Raw genomic sequence first — 18,159 nt, 5'->3', positions numbered from 1 at the left:
CAGGTTTAACGTGATTAAACTATTCATTCGTTTATCATTTTAGTCAAAGAAGAGGAGGAACTCCGAAGGGGGCAGTACGATCAACATATGTCTCCCTGTAATATCTCAGCACCTTTAGCACCCCATAACGATACAGCTATATCTTTCGACCATGAATATGTTCATCAGGTTGGTAAATAATGGGGTACTGACCCAGCTCAGTCAGAAGTTTTGATCCTTCCGCAGGGTAATACTGACTGCTTTTGCCGTTGTATCTATTGTTGCCTCCTGCTCGTTCGTGTGTGAAGACTCTATATGCCGTATACAGTACATATTCAACTGACATATCTAAAGTTTGGACGATTTTACTCACCTGTTGACATTGTCGTCCGATCCGGCGGACATTGCAAAAGGTCAGAGGTCACCCTGCCCATCTCGTACTCAGGGCATCAACCTCGTGACCAGGGCCATACCACAAGGTTGCAGAAAACAGTATTGCCCCTATAGGGATTTACATAGTTAAGGATCCCAAAGTGAGAAGCTTCGACGCTTGAAAATTTGTAGAAAGGTGCACAATTATGTTGCCAGATTTTAATATGTTTGACTTCAAGGTTCAATCTGCAAAATATCTGCAAAATGAGGTTAGATTTGCCGGCTCACTTTGATATGACCCCCAGCGGAGGTCACCGTACTGCAGCCGACTCACAGTAGTCGGGCGCTAACAATATTCAGGCGCGAATCCAACCCGACCGAACAAACATCGTAATCAAACTCGTACAGTCTCAAAACTGACGTATTCCTCTGCCATTCACCACAGTTTCAGCCTCGCTAACAAGCACAGAAGAAAAACTACGGCCTTTTCAAACAATGTGACGCACTACTTCGTACCCGAACTACTATTGTCCACGGGGGTCGCCCATTAATACTGTGTTCTGCGACCACAATGTCAAGTTTGTCAGAGCCTCTCAGAGGTCATTGATAACATTTGCACATCGTACGAGTTTTGCATCTTTTGCAACTGTTTCCCATTCTAGATAGAATATTTGCAGTTTCAAAGTTAAAATATGTGAATTCTTTGAATGATCATGCTTCTCTTGTCAGGTATGGCATCCATAGTACAACGGTACAACGAAATGTTAGTTGAGTAACGTATGAGTCGATTCTATCAATAAATAAAACAACAGTGCATGCTGCAAGTGCGTGGCATGTAAACTTGATCCTGTCCCACCTCTCAGATAGAGGGATAAAGTCTTGTTTTAAGAGCAGCTGTCTGTAAAAACCAAGCAAAATGAGGAAAAAGTGGCCAAGTTCAAAAAATGAAATTTTCTTAGATTTTGTGTGGTGGTAGGGTCTTGGCCCAAACCTACAAAAATGGGAAAGTTTTTGGTCGGAGGTTACCAGTTGCCATGGTAACGGCCATTTTTCAAAATGGCGGATTTTCGCCTTGTGAAGGCCTCTCTCCCACTCAAAATGGACCATCTTTGGCCTACTGTTACTCGCACAAATGAATAGAAATGTTGCTGCCTCTAACATATTATATTATCCATATCTTAACAAGAAAAACCATGTTAAGTGTTGCTCGAAATGTTTTTGCAGTGAGATGCAACAAACGTTTAAAGATGACCTGTTTTTGTGAAATTTCAAAATTGACAAAACGCCATTTTTTTAACGTTTTTAGCAAGCAATACCTCCTCAAAGGGCACTTCAAATTTGTTGATTTTTGGCACAGCTCTAGTTTAGACCTTTATAAATATCATATTAAAAAAGAAGTTTGGGTTCTCAATGGGGCGAGCCACAGTGACCCGGAGACTAAGCCATTGTTTCCATTGTAGCAGAATTTCAACTACAGAATTGAAGGTGAAATAAACATGTGCAACTTGGTGATTGAGATAAGAATGACTTTTCTTGAACTTTTTTATGGTGCAAGAAACCTGCCTGGCACTAAGAAAAGTATTTTGTAACCGTTGACTGTTGGTTACCATGGCAACGGTCATCTTTCTTGTTAATGATGGATTTTCACATGGTTGTATTAGGAAAACATTCCTATAGCTACCTGCTGATTGCACTAGAGATATGGACATAACTTTTATATTTCCATATAGCATGGTTTCCAACGTTTCATAGACCAAAAGTTCAAGATCAAGCATTAAGATTAAGAGGGTGTACTAGGGGGTTATCAGAACCAATGAAATCAGAATTTTCATCTTGCTAAATTTTAGTCATTTTTAAGGGGCTTCCATCATTGGCAATGTTGATGAATGCATGGCACATAGAAAATTATTATGTAAACAGTTGACTGCTGGTTGCCATGGCAACGGCCATCTTTGTTCTTAATGGTGGATGTTCACATTGTTGTAGGAGGAAAACATCCATAGCTTTGTTATATATGTAAAGAAAATGAAATCTGACGTTTTTTCATGTAACAAAGAATCCTACCTATTACTTAGGAAAGTAGGTTTCTTCATTGTAACAGTCTTTCAAAGGTTCAAAATTGGTTCAAAATTTGTTCTTACTCAGGATTGGCAAGTTGGAAATTGAGATGATAATATGATTTTTTAAAATCCTTTATGCTGCAAGGAACCTACTTGGCACTTCTATTTTTTGTAACAGTTGATTGCTGGTTGCCATGGCAACGGCCATTCTTTTATTTTCTATCTTTACTGGTTTTCCAAAATGAATTACCAATACAACTACTAAGAGAATATGGACATACATGGGTCACAACAAAAGCCAAATAAAAACTGGGACAATGTGTATATGTGCAGCACACAATACATACACTTACAGATAACCATACCCTTAGAAATATTAATTCTAATTTGCCTCCAAACAATATTTTTTAAGTATATGATTACATATCATTATTTCCTTACATCTATATTATCATATAAATGTGAAACGGCCATACTTAATGACGGATATTCACAAGGTAAATGTCATAGTTATGCGCACAGTAAAGTATTTGACCTTCTGCAACACCCACTGACAAAAAAGGGGAGTAGTAGGATGCTATGCATCTGATATGATACATCCAGATGCGGAGACAGTTGCTTTTAAGATTGTTTATACAATTTGAAAATTATAATGGGTAGACCATCATAAAATTGAAGACGAAGTAGTACTTTTAACAAATAGCTCACTAAAACAAAGTTAATGAACTGAGCTTAAGAGTGGCCTTGTATTTTTGTCAGGGACTATACTTTGATTTGACTATTTATGCTAATAAAGTTAAGATTTCTTTCTATAGAATTATTCTATATATACTGCATACTTTTTTATGCATTCTGTCACAATGAATTCGAGGGACATGGCCTGGCGAAACAAAAAAAAACTGTATATCAGATATCCGAGTACCTCAGTGATTAGTGCCTTCAGAATTTTTTACATGTATCGTATCAACAATATACAATTTTTTTACTATTTTAGAAACTAAAAGTCACTGATTTAAGAAAAGCCTAAAATTCTATTTCAGCTATAGGTTGACCTACAGTTACAAGTTGTAGGTCAAAATTAGCACAGATACAGAAAGTATTCATCTACGGAGAATTCGGGAAAACTATCCAAAGATTAAACTAAAATGTGTCTACAATATTCTCCAGTGAATGTACGTAGGAGGTCAATCTTAACATAGGAAGAGGTAAACAGAAGTGTTCCGCAATGCAACTTCTGCACCCTCTATACCCCTGGTTACTGGTATGTGGAGTCCTGATAACCCCAATGCATGCGGACCCTTTGTCTTTATGTACCACATAGTGAATACACAAAATGATTGAGTAAGTAACTTACTGATTGATGTCTTAGAGAACAAATATCAAGAATGTGTAAAACAGCTTTATTCCATACCAAGTTTCCCTATAAACCCCATGTAGTGCCCTAATCAACATTTTTAATTGTTGTAAGCATTTCATGGCATCTATCCGTGGTTTTCACACAGCGACACTAAGATGGCCATAGCTCACACCGTAGTGAGACGTGATTACCTCACTTATTTCGTATCAGTCCCAAAACACGAAAAATACAGTCACATAAAGACCCTTAAGTCACGGCTCCTGTTATACGTGTCCCAATAAAACAATCTTAGTTGTTGACTCAATGTTTCTCTGGTAAAACCATTCATCAACATTGCCAATGATGGAAGCCCCTTAAAAATGACTAAAATTTAGCAAGATGAAAATTCTGATTTCATTGGTTCTGATAACCCCCTAGTACACCCTCTTAATCTTAATGCTTGATCTTGAACTTTTGGTCTATGAAACGTTGGAAACCATGCTATATGGAAATATAAAAGTTATGTCCATATCTCTAGTGCAATCAGCAGGTAGCTATAGGAATGTTTTCCTAATACAACCATGTGAAAATCCATCATTAACAAGAAAGATGACCGTTGCCATGGTAACCAACAGTCAACGGTTACAAAATACTTTTCTTAGTGCCAGGCAGGTTTCTTGCACCATAAAAAAGTTCAAGAAAAGTCATTCTTATCTCAATCACCAAGTTGCACATGTTTATTTCACCTTCAATTCTGTAGTTGAAATTCTGCTACAATGGAAACAATGGCTTAGTCTCCGGGTCACTGTGGCTCGCCCCATTGAGAACCCAAACTTCTTTTTTAATATGATATTTATAAAGGTCTAAACTAGAGCTGTGCCAAAAATCAACAAATTTGAAGTGCCCTTTGAGGAGGTATTGCTTGCTAAAAACGTTAAAAAAATGGCGTTTTGTCAATTTTGAAATTTCACAAAAACAGGTCATCTTTAAACGTTTGTTGCATCTCACTGCAAAAACATTTCGAGCAACACTTAACATGGTTTTTCTTGTTAAGATATGGATAATATAATATGTTAGAGGCAGCAACATTTCTATTCATTTGTGCGAGTAACAGTAGGCCAAAGATGGTCCATTTTGAGTGGGAGAGAGGCCTTCACAAGGCGAAAATCCGCCATTTTGAAAAATGGCCGTTACCATGGCAACTGGTAACCTCCGACCAAAAACTTTCCCATTTTTGTAGGTTTGGGCCAAGACCCTACCACCACACAAAATCTAAGAAAATTTCATTTTTTGAACTTGGCCACCTTATGCTTGGTTTTTACAGACAGCTGCTCTTAAAGTCTTGAGGAGAAAAGTCGGTTTCAGTAAGCAAACCATACTTTCAGTACCAAGGACGGAACAATGTTAGTGTTAACGGAAGGTATTCAAATGTTAGAAGGGGTCAAAAGGTCGCATTTAAAAAATATATCATTGGTGTGGAGATATGCAGATATGCATGTCGCATCTGCTTAAAAGTGCACATTGTAAACGCAAGCAGTAGATAGGGCTTCCCCCAAAAAGTTAGTCATGCTCTGTGTGTTATTCCATCGTTTTCCTACTGTGCATTACGTTCCTGGGCAACTTTATTCAGCAGCCCTTCCTTTCGGAATCTCTTTGAACTGCAGCATATACTCCCTTAGTTCAAGCTTTGATTTTAGATCGTGGCGGTTTGAGGAGACAACATTATAAGAAAACCATGCATTCAGCACCAAGGACGGGACACTTTAGTGTTTGCTGGAGGTATCAACATGTCAGAGGCGGTCCAAAGGCCATTATTGTTTCAAATATCAGTCTTAAGGAGATATGCATGGGTTTCTGGACTTCATCCCTCAACCAGTAGTCCTGTTTTGAGAGCATCGCCACCGTAGAGCTCGTTGTATAGTAAGCACCTGAGTAACTCTACTCAACAGCGCTACCTTTTGAAATCTCTTTGAACTGCAGAGTTTACTCCCTTAGTTCTATAGTAAATCAATTGACACGGAGAACAAGGAACAGTTTTATGTTTACTGAGTTTGACACAATATCCTTTATTCAACAAAGGTATATCTTTATTCTTTAACACATTCAATATCGTAGCATCCACGCATATTCACGAGTAGATATCTCCTAACAAAGTCGATATATAGAGAGCTTAGAACGGTGGAGTAGACGGTTCAGTAATTTTGAGACGTATTTAAAGAATTTGGCAAATATTTCACTTTTGCTGCATTTCTTGGCCAATAGGCAGTATATGGACGTGTTGGCAGTAATTTTGAGGAGTATTTAAAGAATTTGGCAAAGATTTCACTTTTGCTGCATTTCTTGACTAATTGGCAGTATTGGGACGTGTTGGCAGTATTGGGACGCACATACGTGGTTCTTTTCTTTGTGCGAACAGTAGATAAAAACGACTACGAAGAAGTAGACATAAGTGTCAAGACAAAAACTTTGTGTTCTGACTAGAATGTCTGGTTTTCATTTTCTGACTGGAAAACACACTTAAAAGTTCGGTCAGTGGGACACAAAGTTTCTTATACCACCTTTCATTTTATCGTAAAGGTGGCCATATTTGAAAAGAAATTGCTATGACAATGTCTTAAAATGCATCTTGTGCATCAACGTATCTTGCGTATCTGTTTAAATAGATTCATAGCATGAACACCTTTTAGTCCCCATCTTCTACAGTGGTATCCACCAAAAAGCTTTTCTACTTATTATGGTCTCAAAACATTGTCATTGTCCATAAGCACCAATGCAGCACTGTATCATGTATGTTCCTATGACGTGTATAACCTATATCGCTATAGACAAATATTAGACGATAAATACTCTTTTACAACATTGTTAGAGACTATAGACAACTGGAACAAATTTCATAGCATAGAATTCGAATCATTCTTGAACTTCGCTGATGTCTTAAGGAAGGTCAGAGGTTAATCCATGACGCATGCGTATTCTGGAATCGGACAAGGCCACGGCGGCGCTGGGCATGATGGGATTCCCACGTCACCAGCGGACCCTGTCCTCAGCCTTGCTCGGGTCTCCCTGAAGAAAAATAGACAGATAAACAAGACAACAGTTAGTTCTTTTTTTAATTTTGTTTGTTGTTTGTTTCTTTGTTTCTTTGTTTCTTTGTTTCTTTGTTTCTTTGTTTCTTTGTTTCTTTGTTTCTTTGTTTGTTGTATAAAGTAAACCGCTTCATGGCGTAACACGCCTGGTTTGTACTAAAGAGTACAAGCTGCATATATGGACGGATTTATTCACTTCTACTGAATATGTGTTTCAAGGTAATGCTTTAGACCCTTTCCACCAATCGACCAGCTGCTTCCGCGCCGCGTGCCTGCGAAGCTGGTGTGTTACGCCTAATGGCGGTTGTACCGGCTATATAGATACAGATACAGATATAGATATTTGCAATTAGCCTACGGGCAAGAACTTGCAATAAACTTATAGTTTAAAACGACACCTTCGAGGTTTCCCACACTTATAGGCATCCTTGTCCAGAGGTTCACCTCCAAATGTACTTACCTCGGGTTACCCTGGAGAGAACAAAGCAACTACAGAAAGAGCACAAGATCTATTGATTTTGTGTTTCAAAATTACACCATCGGGCGTTCCCACATTTCTGGCGATCCATCCTTGACCAGAGCCTTGCTTCAGGATGCATTTGCCCCGAGTCTCCATGGATAGAACGGAACGAATAAAGAAACAGTCAAAGTACAAGATCTATTCGCTGTGGGTTTTCAAATGATACCTTTGGTGGTTTACACATTTGCAGACATTCCTGACAATGAATCTTTGACCAGAGAACCAGCTTGAAATGAGGACTCCCTGAAAAGAACGAGACGAAAACGGAAACACCGACTGTGCCTTTTAAAACAGCACCCTACAGGGCTTCTCCATTTGTAGAAGTCTATGATATCACATCCTTGACCAAAGGTTTGCCTCAAAATTTACTTACCCACAGAGAGATGCTCAGTAGGGCATATTTTTACGATGTGACTTAAAATATGTCTCAAGTTTGCTAAGTATAAAACGCGTCTATGGGCCAACGACTAGCCATTTATATGAACCGAATACTGCAACATGATTTGAAGGTGTAGCTTGTACAGTATATAAAAACCTCTCGTTTTCTAGGCCCTGCTTTTGTGCAGGATCATGTGCAATCCCGCTAGACTGTGGTCTCGCAGGAACACTTTTCAAAATGGCCGCCAGAACTGGAACTGGGTTTATCGTTAGCAATCCTGCGCAGTGTCCGCGTGGCAGTTTCATTTTGAAAGCTTGTGTCTTCCGGGACTGCAGCATTTTTTGGCACCTTTTCAAGACCGTGTGAAGACAGCCTGCAGGAAGCGTCTTGTTAACTACAAGGCGCAAAGAATGTGTATCTTGGCGCACAATCTTCTCCCTTGAAGTGTGAATGAATTGCTTTAACCTGGTGATTTTTCTCTATCTTACAACGCTTGGAGAATCTTTATCGAAAGGCGAATTCCCAGTGCCCTCTACTTAGAGGGGCGTGTATCCCTTCTACGGCTATTTTGAGTTTCTCTAGAACATCCTTAATTCTAAATATCAAAACAAACTGACTGATAAATACTCTCTGATACTCGTTTATATCTCAATGCCAATTATAATGTGATTTTCGTGTAAATCTACAGATCATATCTTGAGTGTCTACTTTCCAGATTTCTAGATTCAACGCAAGTTCTCTCTGACGCTATCAAGCGAGATACTTTGTTGAGATGATGCCAGCTTCATTCTCTTTATTCAAGTGATTTATTTAACTGCTTTGACTCTCACTGGAGACATCTCTTTGAAGCGCCCAGATACCCATCGACTCATGTCGGAGTAAACGCACCGTGAAGAGGGATAAAGTGATACTTTGTGCGAGTGCGTGACCTTTGCCTGGGGACATATATTCAACTTTGTAAGGCCACGTCAATAAGAAGATTCATGGTTCTAAGTGAGCATGCGCAGCGAAATGCACTGTGGGTAATATGTCAAAGATGAAGGTCCTAATTTGTAAACAGCTCTTGTCTCGACCATTCTTTATACATGTTCAGACTTCATCGTCTAGATGTGTTTTTTATGGGGGCCTTCACCTTTACAATCTTACCCACAATGCATTTCGCTGCGCATCCGCAATTAGAACCATGAACCTCCTTATTCTATATCCTGGTTTTCTGAGTTTAACTTGACTACACGACGAAACTGAATACGTCTTTAATTCTAGATCTACAAAGTAGAAGATTATTCAGCAAAATCGAATTTATACCCGCTTTAAACTGCGGCGAACGTTGAGCTACCAAAAATATCAGTAGTTATATCGTATTTTATGTGTTTTGCAAGATTTTAGTGTTTTGCTGTCTTTAAAACCATACTTTTACATCATGGATCATATTACAATTATAAAGTTATGGGTCAACTCACAAGTCAAACGTTGGTTACAAATTGGTCTCCATCCGATGGAAATGGGCTTTTAATTCAACCAAGTCACGCATGGGCCCGGGGTTCTGAAATATATTGGCACTCAACAAACACTGTATGTTCACCTTCACATTTACATTGCCTTCTAGTTTCACAAACTTGCTTTTCATTCCGTACGACGTTTGGTTATCATTTCAGTCCTTCTTGCCACAGATGTGACCATCATAAGGTCGCACAGGGGTCATACAGCTGCACGGTTTCAATGAATACTAACTTTTGATTTATACTTTCCAAGGACACGGGGTCCCTGTTCCTTCAGGTCCGATGACGCCACCTTTTTGGCCTTACCCCAATCAGGAATACCTTTTTAAGGTTTTTAAGATTTCATGCCGGAAGGACAGCGATGTCAAAAGGCCAGATCCTTAATCCGCAAACAGGTGGTTGGAACGAGCTTCTGAATTTGCTTGAGGAATTTTTGTTTACGGTGAAGCTTTGAAGTCTGGTGTGGCAGTGACCCGATATGTTTTAAGGGTATAGGTGGGCACTATACCCATGCAACTTGGTGTTTCTAGCTTTCGACTAGGATTATGTGAAGTACTAGTATCTTTAGATAGTGTTGAGCGTTCGTTATGGCTCTCACACTCTCGCGTCATAGTGCACTTTGTTTCGTACTTCTAGATCTACCGTGAAAGATGACAGTAATACGTAACAATATGGCAAAGACAGAGCAGTGAGAGGGGGGAGGAAAACTGTAAATGTAAGGAATTATCGAACGTGCAGCTTTCTAAACAGTGTTCTTACACGTTTGAAAATCGACGGGAAAAATAATAACACTCGTGACCCTGCTTTGAGGCACGTGTATCTGATTATTTTAGATGTGTCCATTTGGGCTTGGTTTCAACACTGCCCGAAGTTCAAAGTTTTGCAGTCCCACTGATTTCATAAGTTTATAACTGACACATGTTAACTTTTACTATGTTATCATTCTTAGCACACACAAAAAACAAAGAAAAGAGGAAGTGACGTAAGGCTTTAAAGGAAATGACGTATCTTTACAGGAAGTGACGCGATATCTTACAGAAAGTGACGCAATACCATACAGGAAGTGACGTGCACACTTGTCCTTACCCTACAGAATCGCCACTTTCCAGTTTTCTGGTTGTAGCAGGCGTACATCCATCCGAGCCTGCTGTGTACCGGCTGCGCATGCGCGTCTACAGGCAGGCCGTCCCTGTCTACACCGTACGGCGCCACGCCCTCCCCGGGATCAGCTTCCGTCTCGTCTTCATTCTGTTAGAAAAGTTACAAAATCAGTTGAATTCTGACTGTTTCAAAAATTTTATCCAGTTGCTTGAGTAACTATTTTTTGACGTATCTTACTACCTGGACGTCTAACCTTCATGAACAAAAATCATTCAAAACCTTTTTATGAACCGTTGTAGTACAACCAATATGCAACAAAATTCAACACACGTGGCAGACAACGAAGTTGAGGCGTTTGAGTTTGCTCTAATCATAAACAATATGAACAGTGTTATTTCATTCTATATCTATCTGTGGCAAAACACCGTTCATCATATTTGTGGAAAAGAGAAAAAAACGATTGGTTTTGAATTTTTGAATGACAAAAGTGCGATAAACAGCAACTAATTTTGTAGGTTATAATTGACCGTAAGAAAGCCATTGTACTTTCTCTGTTGTGTCAATAAGGCTTCATTCTAAGTACATGTGAGAAACACTCTGAAACCCACGAGAACGACATCCCCAATTGTACTTTCCAAGCAGAGGTTGGAGGAGAAGATTGTGACCTTTTTATCATATGACCCGTTTTTTGTCCGCTCTCCCCACCAAAGATAGAAGGCATATGATAAAAAGGTCACAATCTTCCCCACCAACCTCTGCTTGGAGAGTACCAAACTTGTAGATCCAAACAGATTACACTGAAAAATCGCTTTGACATTTTGAGCGCATCCCTTACAGTCGTCTTGTTAGTAAGTCCCCTGTGCCCGCATAACTTTCATAGCAGCTTCTTCTGACGTCTTGACCAGGTCATGTCATGACTCGGAGCTTACCCTGTTGGCACCAAAGATCATCCACAGACCTCCTCCTGTCCCACAGGAGACCAACCTGCCCCAAAACTGTCTCACGGACTGTGAGGAAAAGGCACGTTGCTAATATTTTCCCGTAGGATCGAGCATGATTTTTGGTTGACGGAAACTGCCTGACAGCTAGTACTGTGGATTACAAGCCGATAACGAATGGTGGGTCACATTCGAGTTACTCGGTGCGTGTCAATCAACACCTCGGGAGAGATCATTAACACGATTTCGATGAGCTTGCGTTGGCAGAAGTTCCTTGATTTGACATGTCTTGAAATCTCTATTGTTTCATTATACAAGACTGGTTTGACCCCGAAATAGAAGTACCCTTATCATGAAAAAGTACATCAATTCCACTTTTTGCTGTCCCTCAAATCCTACGTGCACTGGGTTGAAAAGATATTACTTTACTTAATAGCAATGTTTTCCATATTAGACCCATAACAATAAGATATAATCATACTGTGTGTTAGATAGATAGATGCAGTGTACAAGCGTTTTAAACCCCGGAGGTCATTATCCCCTATCTAGAGCAACTGGGATATACCAGGGCAGACATTTACAGGCTATTAGCGTTATCTATCCATGAAACATAAAGTACGTTTTAAAAAAGCGATGATGATGCTATAATCTAAATTGATGAGGACATTAGATGGTAAATGATATGTTTGTCTTGAAGCACAATATTTACTGAGGGGTTATTGTACAACAGGGATGTCCCTATAGCTCAACTTGTAGCAGCCTCACTGTTGAGTTGCTGGTTACAATTAGTTACCAATAGGTTCAATCCTGGGCCGGACATCTCGGTTGGGACTACGCCCGTCTTTCGGAAGGGATGTAAAAATGGGACTCCCGTGTTGGAGGATGTGTCTCGAGCATGTTAAAGGGGAAGGGCTAGCAACCCATCCCTGTACAAAATATACCCTACTTCTGAAACAGAAGACTTGCTGCCATATGTACCACTAGGCACTACAAGGGTCTGAAGGAATGTACAAGCGTTATCGACAGAAGATTGGACTGAATACGCACAATGATAGTGGGTAAATGCTCTTTTCTGAACGACAAACGGACACGCAATACACAGGTTACGTGAATAAGTGCATTTCTTACAAGCTTAGTTTACCATGAATGTCATTTCCTCTGCCTCGGTGGTTTGTGTATATAAAATCCCCAAGAGTTTTCTCTATTGGAGCTAAATTGTGCGTGGACCTATGGCTCTATCTGACAGACAAAACCGCTCGCAAAATAGAACAAAACCTTGGAGATATCTCTGACAGTTTGATTGCATCAGGTGACCACTAGAGGACTCAGATCGATGTTTTAATCATCAACATGTGCCCGAAGGATGGATGGTGACTTTAGGAAAGTCACGATCCGGAAGTGATAGATTAATTGCACCGCCCCTGGAAGGATCGATTTCTTCATCAGGGCCTACGTTCAGTGACGTCTGTTATTGCAGAGACCTGTCAGAGTTGATGACGTGATTGGCACTGATTGACATATGCCTTAGGCTAATGCGTACTGTTAAGGAAGATCAATGGCAACAACTTCGTAAGCCTGAGTTTTCTTTACTAATTAGCATTTTGTCTTATGTCAATGTATGTTATGATCACGCATTTATGCGACAAATTACATGGTTGATAGTGCATGGGTAGGTCTCCACACAAATGTCACAGTTTCATCACCTCAAAGTGGAAAGTGAGATTGGGCACTCATCTTTTTATATACACTATCCTTCCTTCTTTCATCAATTTTTTTCTCCCTCCTTCGTTCTTTATTCCTCCTCATGAGATCATGATCATAAGTACAGTACACATAATGATGAAGTACGTCTACTGATTAAATATTATACATGGTAAAATACAATGGAAAGGGATAAGATATACACATTTGCACAGAGTTTCTCTGGTCCCTTCAAATATGCAGTTGGTAACTTCCAAGTTATTTGTTTATTCACTCATTCACTCATTCACTCATTCACTCATTCACTCATTCACTCATTCACTCATTCACTCATTCACTCATTCATTCACTCACTCACTCACTCATTCACTCATTCACTCATTCATTCACTCACTCATTCACTCATTCGCTCATTCGCTCATCCACTCATTCACTCATTCACTCGTTCATTCATTCACTCATTCACTCATTCACTCATTCACTCATTTACTCATTTACCCATTCACTCATTCACTCATTCACTCATTCACTCACTCACTTACTCACTCATTCACTCATTCACTCATTCACTCTTCACTCACTAATTCACTCACTCACTCACTCACTCACTCATTCATTCACTCATTCACTCATTCACTCATTCACTCATTCACTCATTCACTCATTCACGCATCCATTCATCAGTACCTGTGGAGAGGCCCCTTCCACGGGCAGCATGACGTCGAACTCGTCCCCAGACGCAGGCCTCCTGAGCCGGCCGGTTTCCGCCCTCTTGAACTCGTACCAGGGGAAGATGTGGTTGTGCATGACGGACTGAGCCAGGCATACGGTAGCGGCCATCACCAGAAGCGCCAGAGCCATCGCCGAGGGTCTCATTGCTGCAACAGAAGAAAATGGGGTCAAACAGCTTTGTTTCCTTACATGCAATCTTCCACTTTTCGAGACATGAAAGACATGCATACGCTACTTTTAGTATAGTATAGTAAAGAGGCTCTCTAGAAGACACAAGAACCATCGCATCATGGCTGCGGATCTTCTCACTGAAACAAGAAAAATTGAAAGGTTTCTCAATCCAGCTTTGTTACCTTCCACTAGTCGTAAGAGAAAAGACAGACGCTTTTAGTACGTTTAGAATAGAGGCTCTCTAGAAGACATGTGCATAAGAACAATGAGTTGCTGACCTCCTCAACAGGAAAAATTGTAAGGTTTCTCAACCCAGTTTTGCTTCCTCACAGACAGCCTTCCACTAGTCGCGAGAGGAAAAATAAAAGCGTTCAGTACGTTTAGTATAAAGGCTCTCTAGAGGACTTAAGAACCATGAGTTGCTGATGACTTCCTCCTTGAAACAGGAAATTGGAATGTTTCCCGGTCTAACGGGTCTTTGGTAGGGTAATTGAGGTCCAAAGGCCGTAAGAATACGAGAGAAACACTGTGCACCGAAATTTCCCCCACGATTTTCAAAGAGTGCAATGAGAGAACATTTAGTACGTGGAAGACCAAAAGTTACATAGCGACAAATGCTAGACAAGAGAAAGACTTTAACCAACTGGGGGTCATCCTGAGAAGAGCAGAAGCTGGACGTCCCTAGACAGCTTGCTGTCCGATGTGCCTCTAGGCATGGGAGGACCTGAGTCTAAGTAAGTAAAAAGAAATGGCCCACGTTTCGTCCCAGGGCGGACAATCTTTTACAGAAGCAGGGACGATAAGTGCACGGCAATGCCAGGGGAACCCTCGACCCTCAGGTGCAGTGTTGCGTAACCTGTGTGTACCAGGAACACTACAAAAGTCGCTTTCGAGCTAAGGGCAAAGTACTGCACTAACTGTAGCCACCTGCAAGATAACCTAGGTCAGTACTTTATGAGTGAGTGAGAGAGGGTGGATGGACATCAGTTTGAACGCAAGCAGTATTCTTTCAACACCTACGCCATAGCTTCAGGGGAGTTATAGTCGCTATCTTAGTGATGAATCGTGAAGTAGGAGTGATTTTAACAACGCAATTTGCTCATGGCCATAGTTCAGTGATGTTCCGAATGTTAGATACACAAACGCTCCGGGAATAACTTTCTTCATTCTTGTGTTAATGACACTAAAATGAGCTACTCCAAATGAGATCGTAGAAATCAGTTACGTTAATTGGTACATCGAAGCCTTGGTAGTGGGCCAAATGCGACAGTTAAAAGCTTCACAATTTTTTGTAGCGTTATGGCTGACCTAAGATTTCTAGCAAATTAACGACGCAGAAAATTGAGGCAAAACATAATTGTGCCTGAACTACAAATGTTCGCGCTATTCTTAATCTACCTCACCAGGGCTGATAAACTCCAAGCTATGAGGCTGGATTGAAAAAGAGAACATTCCGAATGTGAGATAACTTTTGGGTTGGCATCTCCAATGACAGTAACAGGACAGTGTCCATGGGCCAAACAATATCAAGCCCCCCCCCCCTCCCCTGTAGGATGACGCTGTTTGGCCCACGGTAACTGTCCTACCACCGAAGAGATCTGCTTTGAGAGTACGGCTAAACCACAACATGTACGAGGACTGAGAAACGCGACAGAGCTTATTTTTTCCACCAAAAATGTGGTTTGTGCGAAGACATCGTGAGCTTCAGGAAGAAACCGTAGCCTAGAGAGAAAAACCGGTGTAATATATCACAGATAAAAGCCAACACATGGAGGCACCCAGAGGGACACTGACGCCTCGAGTCAAGACAAATGAAGACACTTGTTCGATCGATCGAGGTATCATAGCTCGACAAAAAATGGTTGTCGAGATATAGAAAATATCTAGACAGGTTCGATACGATCGTTCTACAGAATGATTGATGCTACATGCAGTGAAGTATGCTCCTTAGTGTGCGACACAATCGGGGATGTCATAGCACATAAACGACACCTTTTCTCCAGAAAAAACAGTGATTTTAAATATTTGATTATGCCTCATTAACAAATAACAAATATTTACTAATTGGTATGCTTTGATGCACGTTTTGATGATTCGCTAATGATTCGGTTTGTGTTAAGCCTGAAGAAATAATGACCCCATCCCTTCGAAAAACATTGACATCATCGAAATGAAGAAGACTAAAAGATACTGTAAAAGGGGAAATATTCGCGGCGATTTAATTTCGAGGTCGGGATAAAATGGCGTGTTCGCGGTAGTATTAAGTTCGCGGTTGAAACAAGGGAAAACGAGACATGATAAAAATCTTAGCGGTGGTTTTATGTTCGCGGTGAGAAGGAACTCGCAATCATGAAGCCACCGCGAACATTTACCATTTTAAAGTAATTCCTAACGCGACATTGGATTTCGACAGTAGCGCGTTGAAATGTAAGATTTTCCATAACCTAAATATCCCAAAACGTACATCGTTACCGTACCGGTAGGGCTTTAACGTACCGAAAGACACCGTCACGTCTTCTCTTCCGATGAAAATGCCAATAGTACTGCCGTTGATACTGACTAGTGAAAATACGTGTTTCTATTAAGGATTACATAACCAAAAGAACAGTCGTTTACATCTTATGAAACAACTTCAAGACCTCCTTAGGCAAATGCCGGTACCTTCAAAATACTTATTTTCGAGTGGACGCACCAGCCCACAAAAAGGACATTTTTCAATGGTTACAAACGGCATCTCAATGTATTCTGATACATTAAGAAGGTGGTTAGACATCTTAAATGGTCGCGCTACTCTTAACATATTTCAGGACGGTTGCTTCGTCGTGCTCACAAACGACACCCGTATGTATCATAAGACAATAAGTAGATCTTAAATGGTCGCACCATCACACAACTCTTTAAGGACTTGTCGACAACGACCACAAACGGCACCCCAACGTACTCTAAGGCATTACGAAACTGTTTGAAGATCTTGGTTCCTTAAGAGATGGGAGACGTTGAGCAACGTTCACAATGTCAACAGCGACCACAAACGACACCCACAGACATTACGAAGCCGTATAGACATCATTTAGAAAACACCGTTTCCTTAAGACAGGGAGGACGGGAAACAACGTCCACGCGTCCACAACGTCGACAACGACCACAAACGGCATCTAAGACATTACGAAGCCAGATGGACGTCTTTTTAGAAAACACTTACCGTATCCTTAATAGAGGGAAGACGGCGGAGAGTAACGTCCACTCTGACAAACCCAATCACCCACTCTGCCTTCTAGTGGCCCTGTAGACGACTAACACGGTCGGCTCGGCAGGAAGGCTTTAAACAGATCACCGGAGAGCAGCTCTGCTTGGTTGGTTGTCCCGAAAGATCTCCGTGACGATAAGGCGGGAAGGAATGGCGTTTTCCAGGCCGATCTCTGCCTGCTCCTTTGAGGAAAAGTCACGAAGGACGCGCACATCGCCCACTCTCTACATCCATCAAATGTGCACATAGATTAATATCCGAGTTTCGAATTTTCTGAAACCTATTAAAGTTTTACATCTGGACAATTCTGGAAGGGATAAAAGATGCTAGCATTTAGAACTGCAGAGGGATCCATCAGTTACCTGTCTAGTATTCCTTCAAGTGTCGTTTATGATTTGGCCAAGCACAATTCCCTCCCGCTCGATTATACTTAAATATCTGACAAGATTACGGGTATACGTAACGTTACGTCCACATCAATCTATGTCCCCCATAGTGCTAGCAATAAGTGGAGAAGGGGCGTTTGTGGGCTCCGCTCTCCAAAGTGATTAAGTGTTTTTGAATAATGTAATTAATGGTATCTAGTGGGCGATGCCTATAAGAACAATGCACGTTGTGTATCTAGACGTTGTAACGCTGGAAGGCAAAAGTTATTTGTGTCCTCAGTTGAAATAGTTGGGAACTTTGATAGCTGGGGCAGAAGTTAGTCCAAAACATCAATAACTATACATGTCCCGCGGGGCAATGGAGCACGTAGGGACAAGAGATGCAGATGAGTAGCTGGCAGCAATGATGAGTCATTAGAATAAATGGGCTGAAAATAAGTTCTTTTGTAAATCAATAAGGATTGCTTTGGATTTTAAAGGATAATTGTAGGAGAGAAGGTGCGCTGGATCAGAAACTGTATCGTTGTTATATTCAGTCTGCCCATTACCTCGTCTCTTATGACCTCAATGAAAAATGGCCAGCACGTCGATTCGAGTTTTACAAACAAACAAACAAACAAACAAACAAACAAAATGTATAAGAAATATATAA

General features: G+C 40.7%; 1 protein-coding gene across 1 annotated transcript; it reads right to left on the bottom strand.

Annotated features, from left to right (window-relative positions):
* Window positions 1–5,776: 5,776 nt before the first annotated feature.
* On the bottom strand, window positions 5,777–17,585 carry LOC136446712 (uncharacterized). Its single transcript, XM_066445196.1, has 4 exons — window positions 17,077–17,585; window positions 13,659–13,849; window positions 10,318–10,479; window positions 5,777–6,810 (listed from the first exon to the last, which is right to left on the bottom strand). The coding sequence occupies exons 2-4, from the start codon at window positions 13,845–13,847 to the stop codon at window positions 6,772–6,774; spliced, it is 390 nt and encodes a 129-aa protein (XP_066301293.1). The 5' UTR covers window positions 13,848–13,849; window positions 17,077–17,585; the 3' UTR covers window positions 5,777–6,771.
* Window positions 17,586–18,159: the final 574 nt, after the last annotated feature.

The sequence above is a fragment of the Branchiostoma lanceolatum genome, chromosome 13, assembly GCF_035083965.1.
Source record: "Branchiostoma lanceolatum isolate klBraLanc5 chromosome 13, klBraLanc5.hap2, whole genome shotgun sequence".
Lineage (NCBI taxonomy): Eukaryota > Metazoa > Chordata > Leptocardii > Amphioxiformes > Branchiostomatidae > Branchiostoma > Branchiostoma lanceolatum.
Note: the sequence above shows the minus strand (reverse complement) of the source record. Positions and strands in the feature narration are given on the sequence as shown.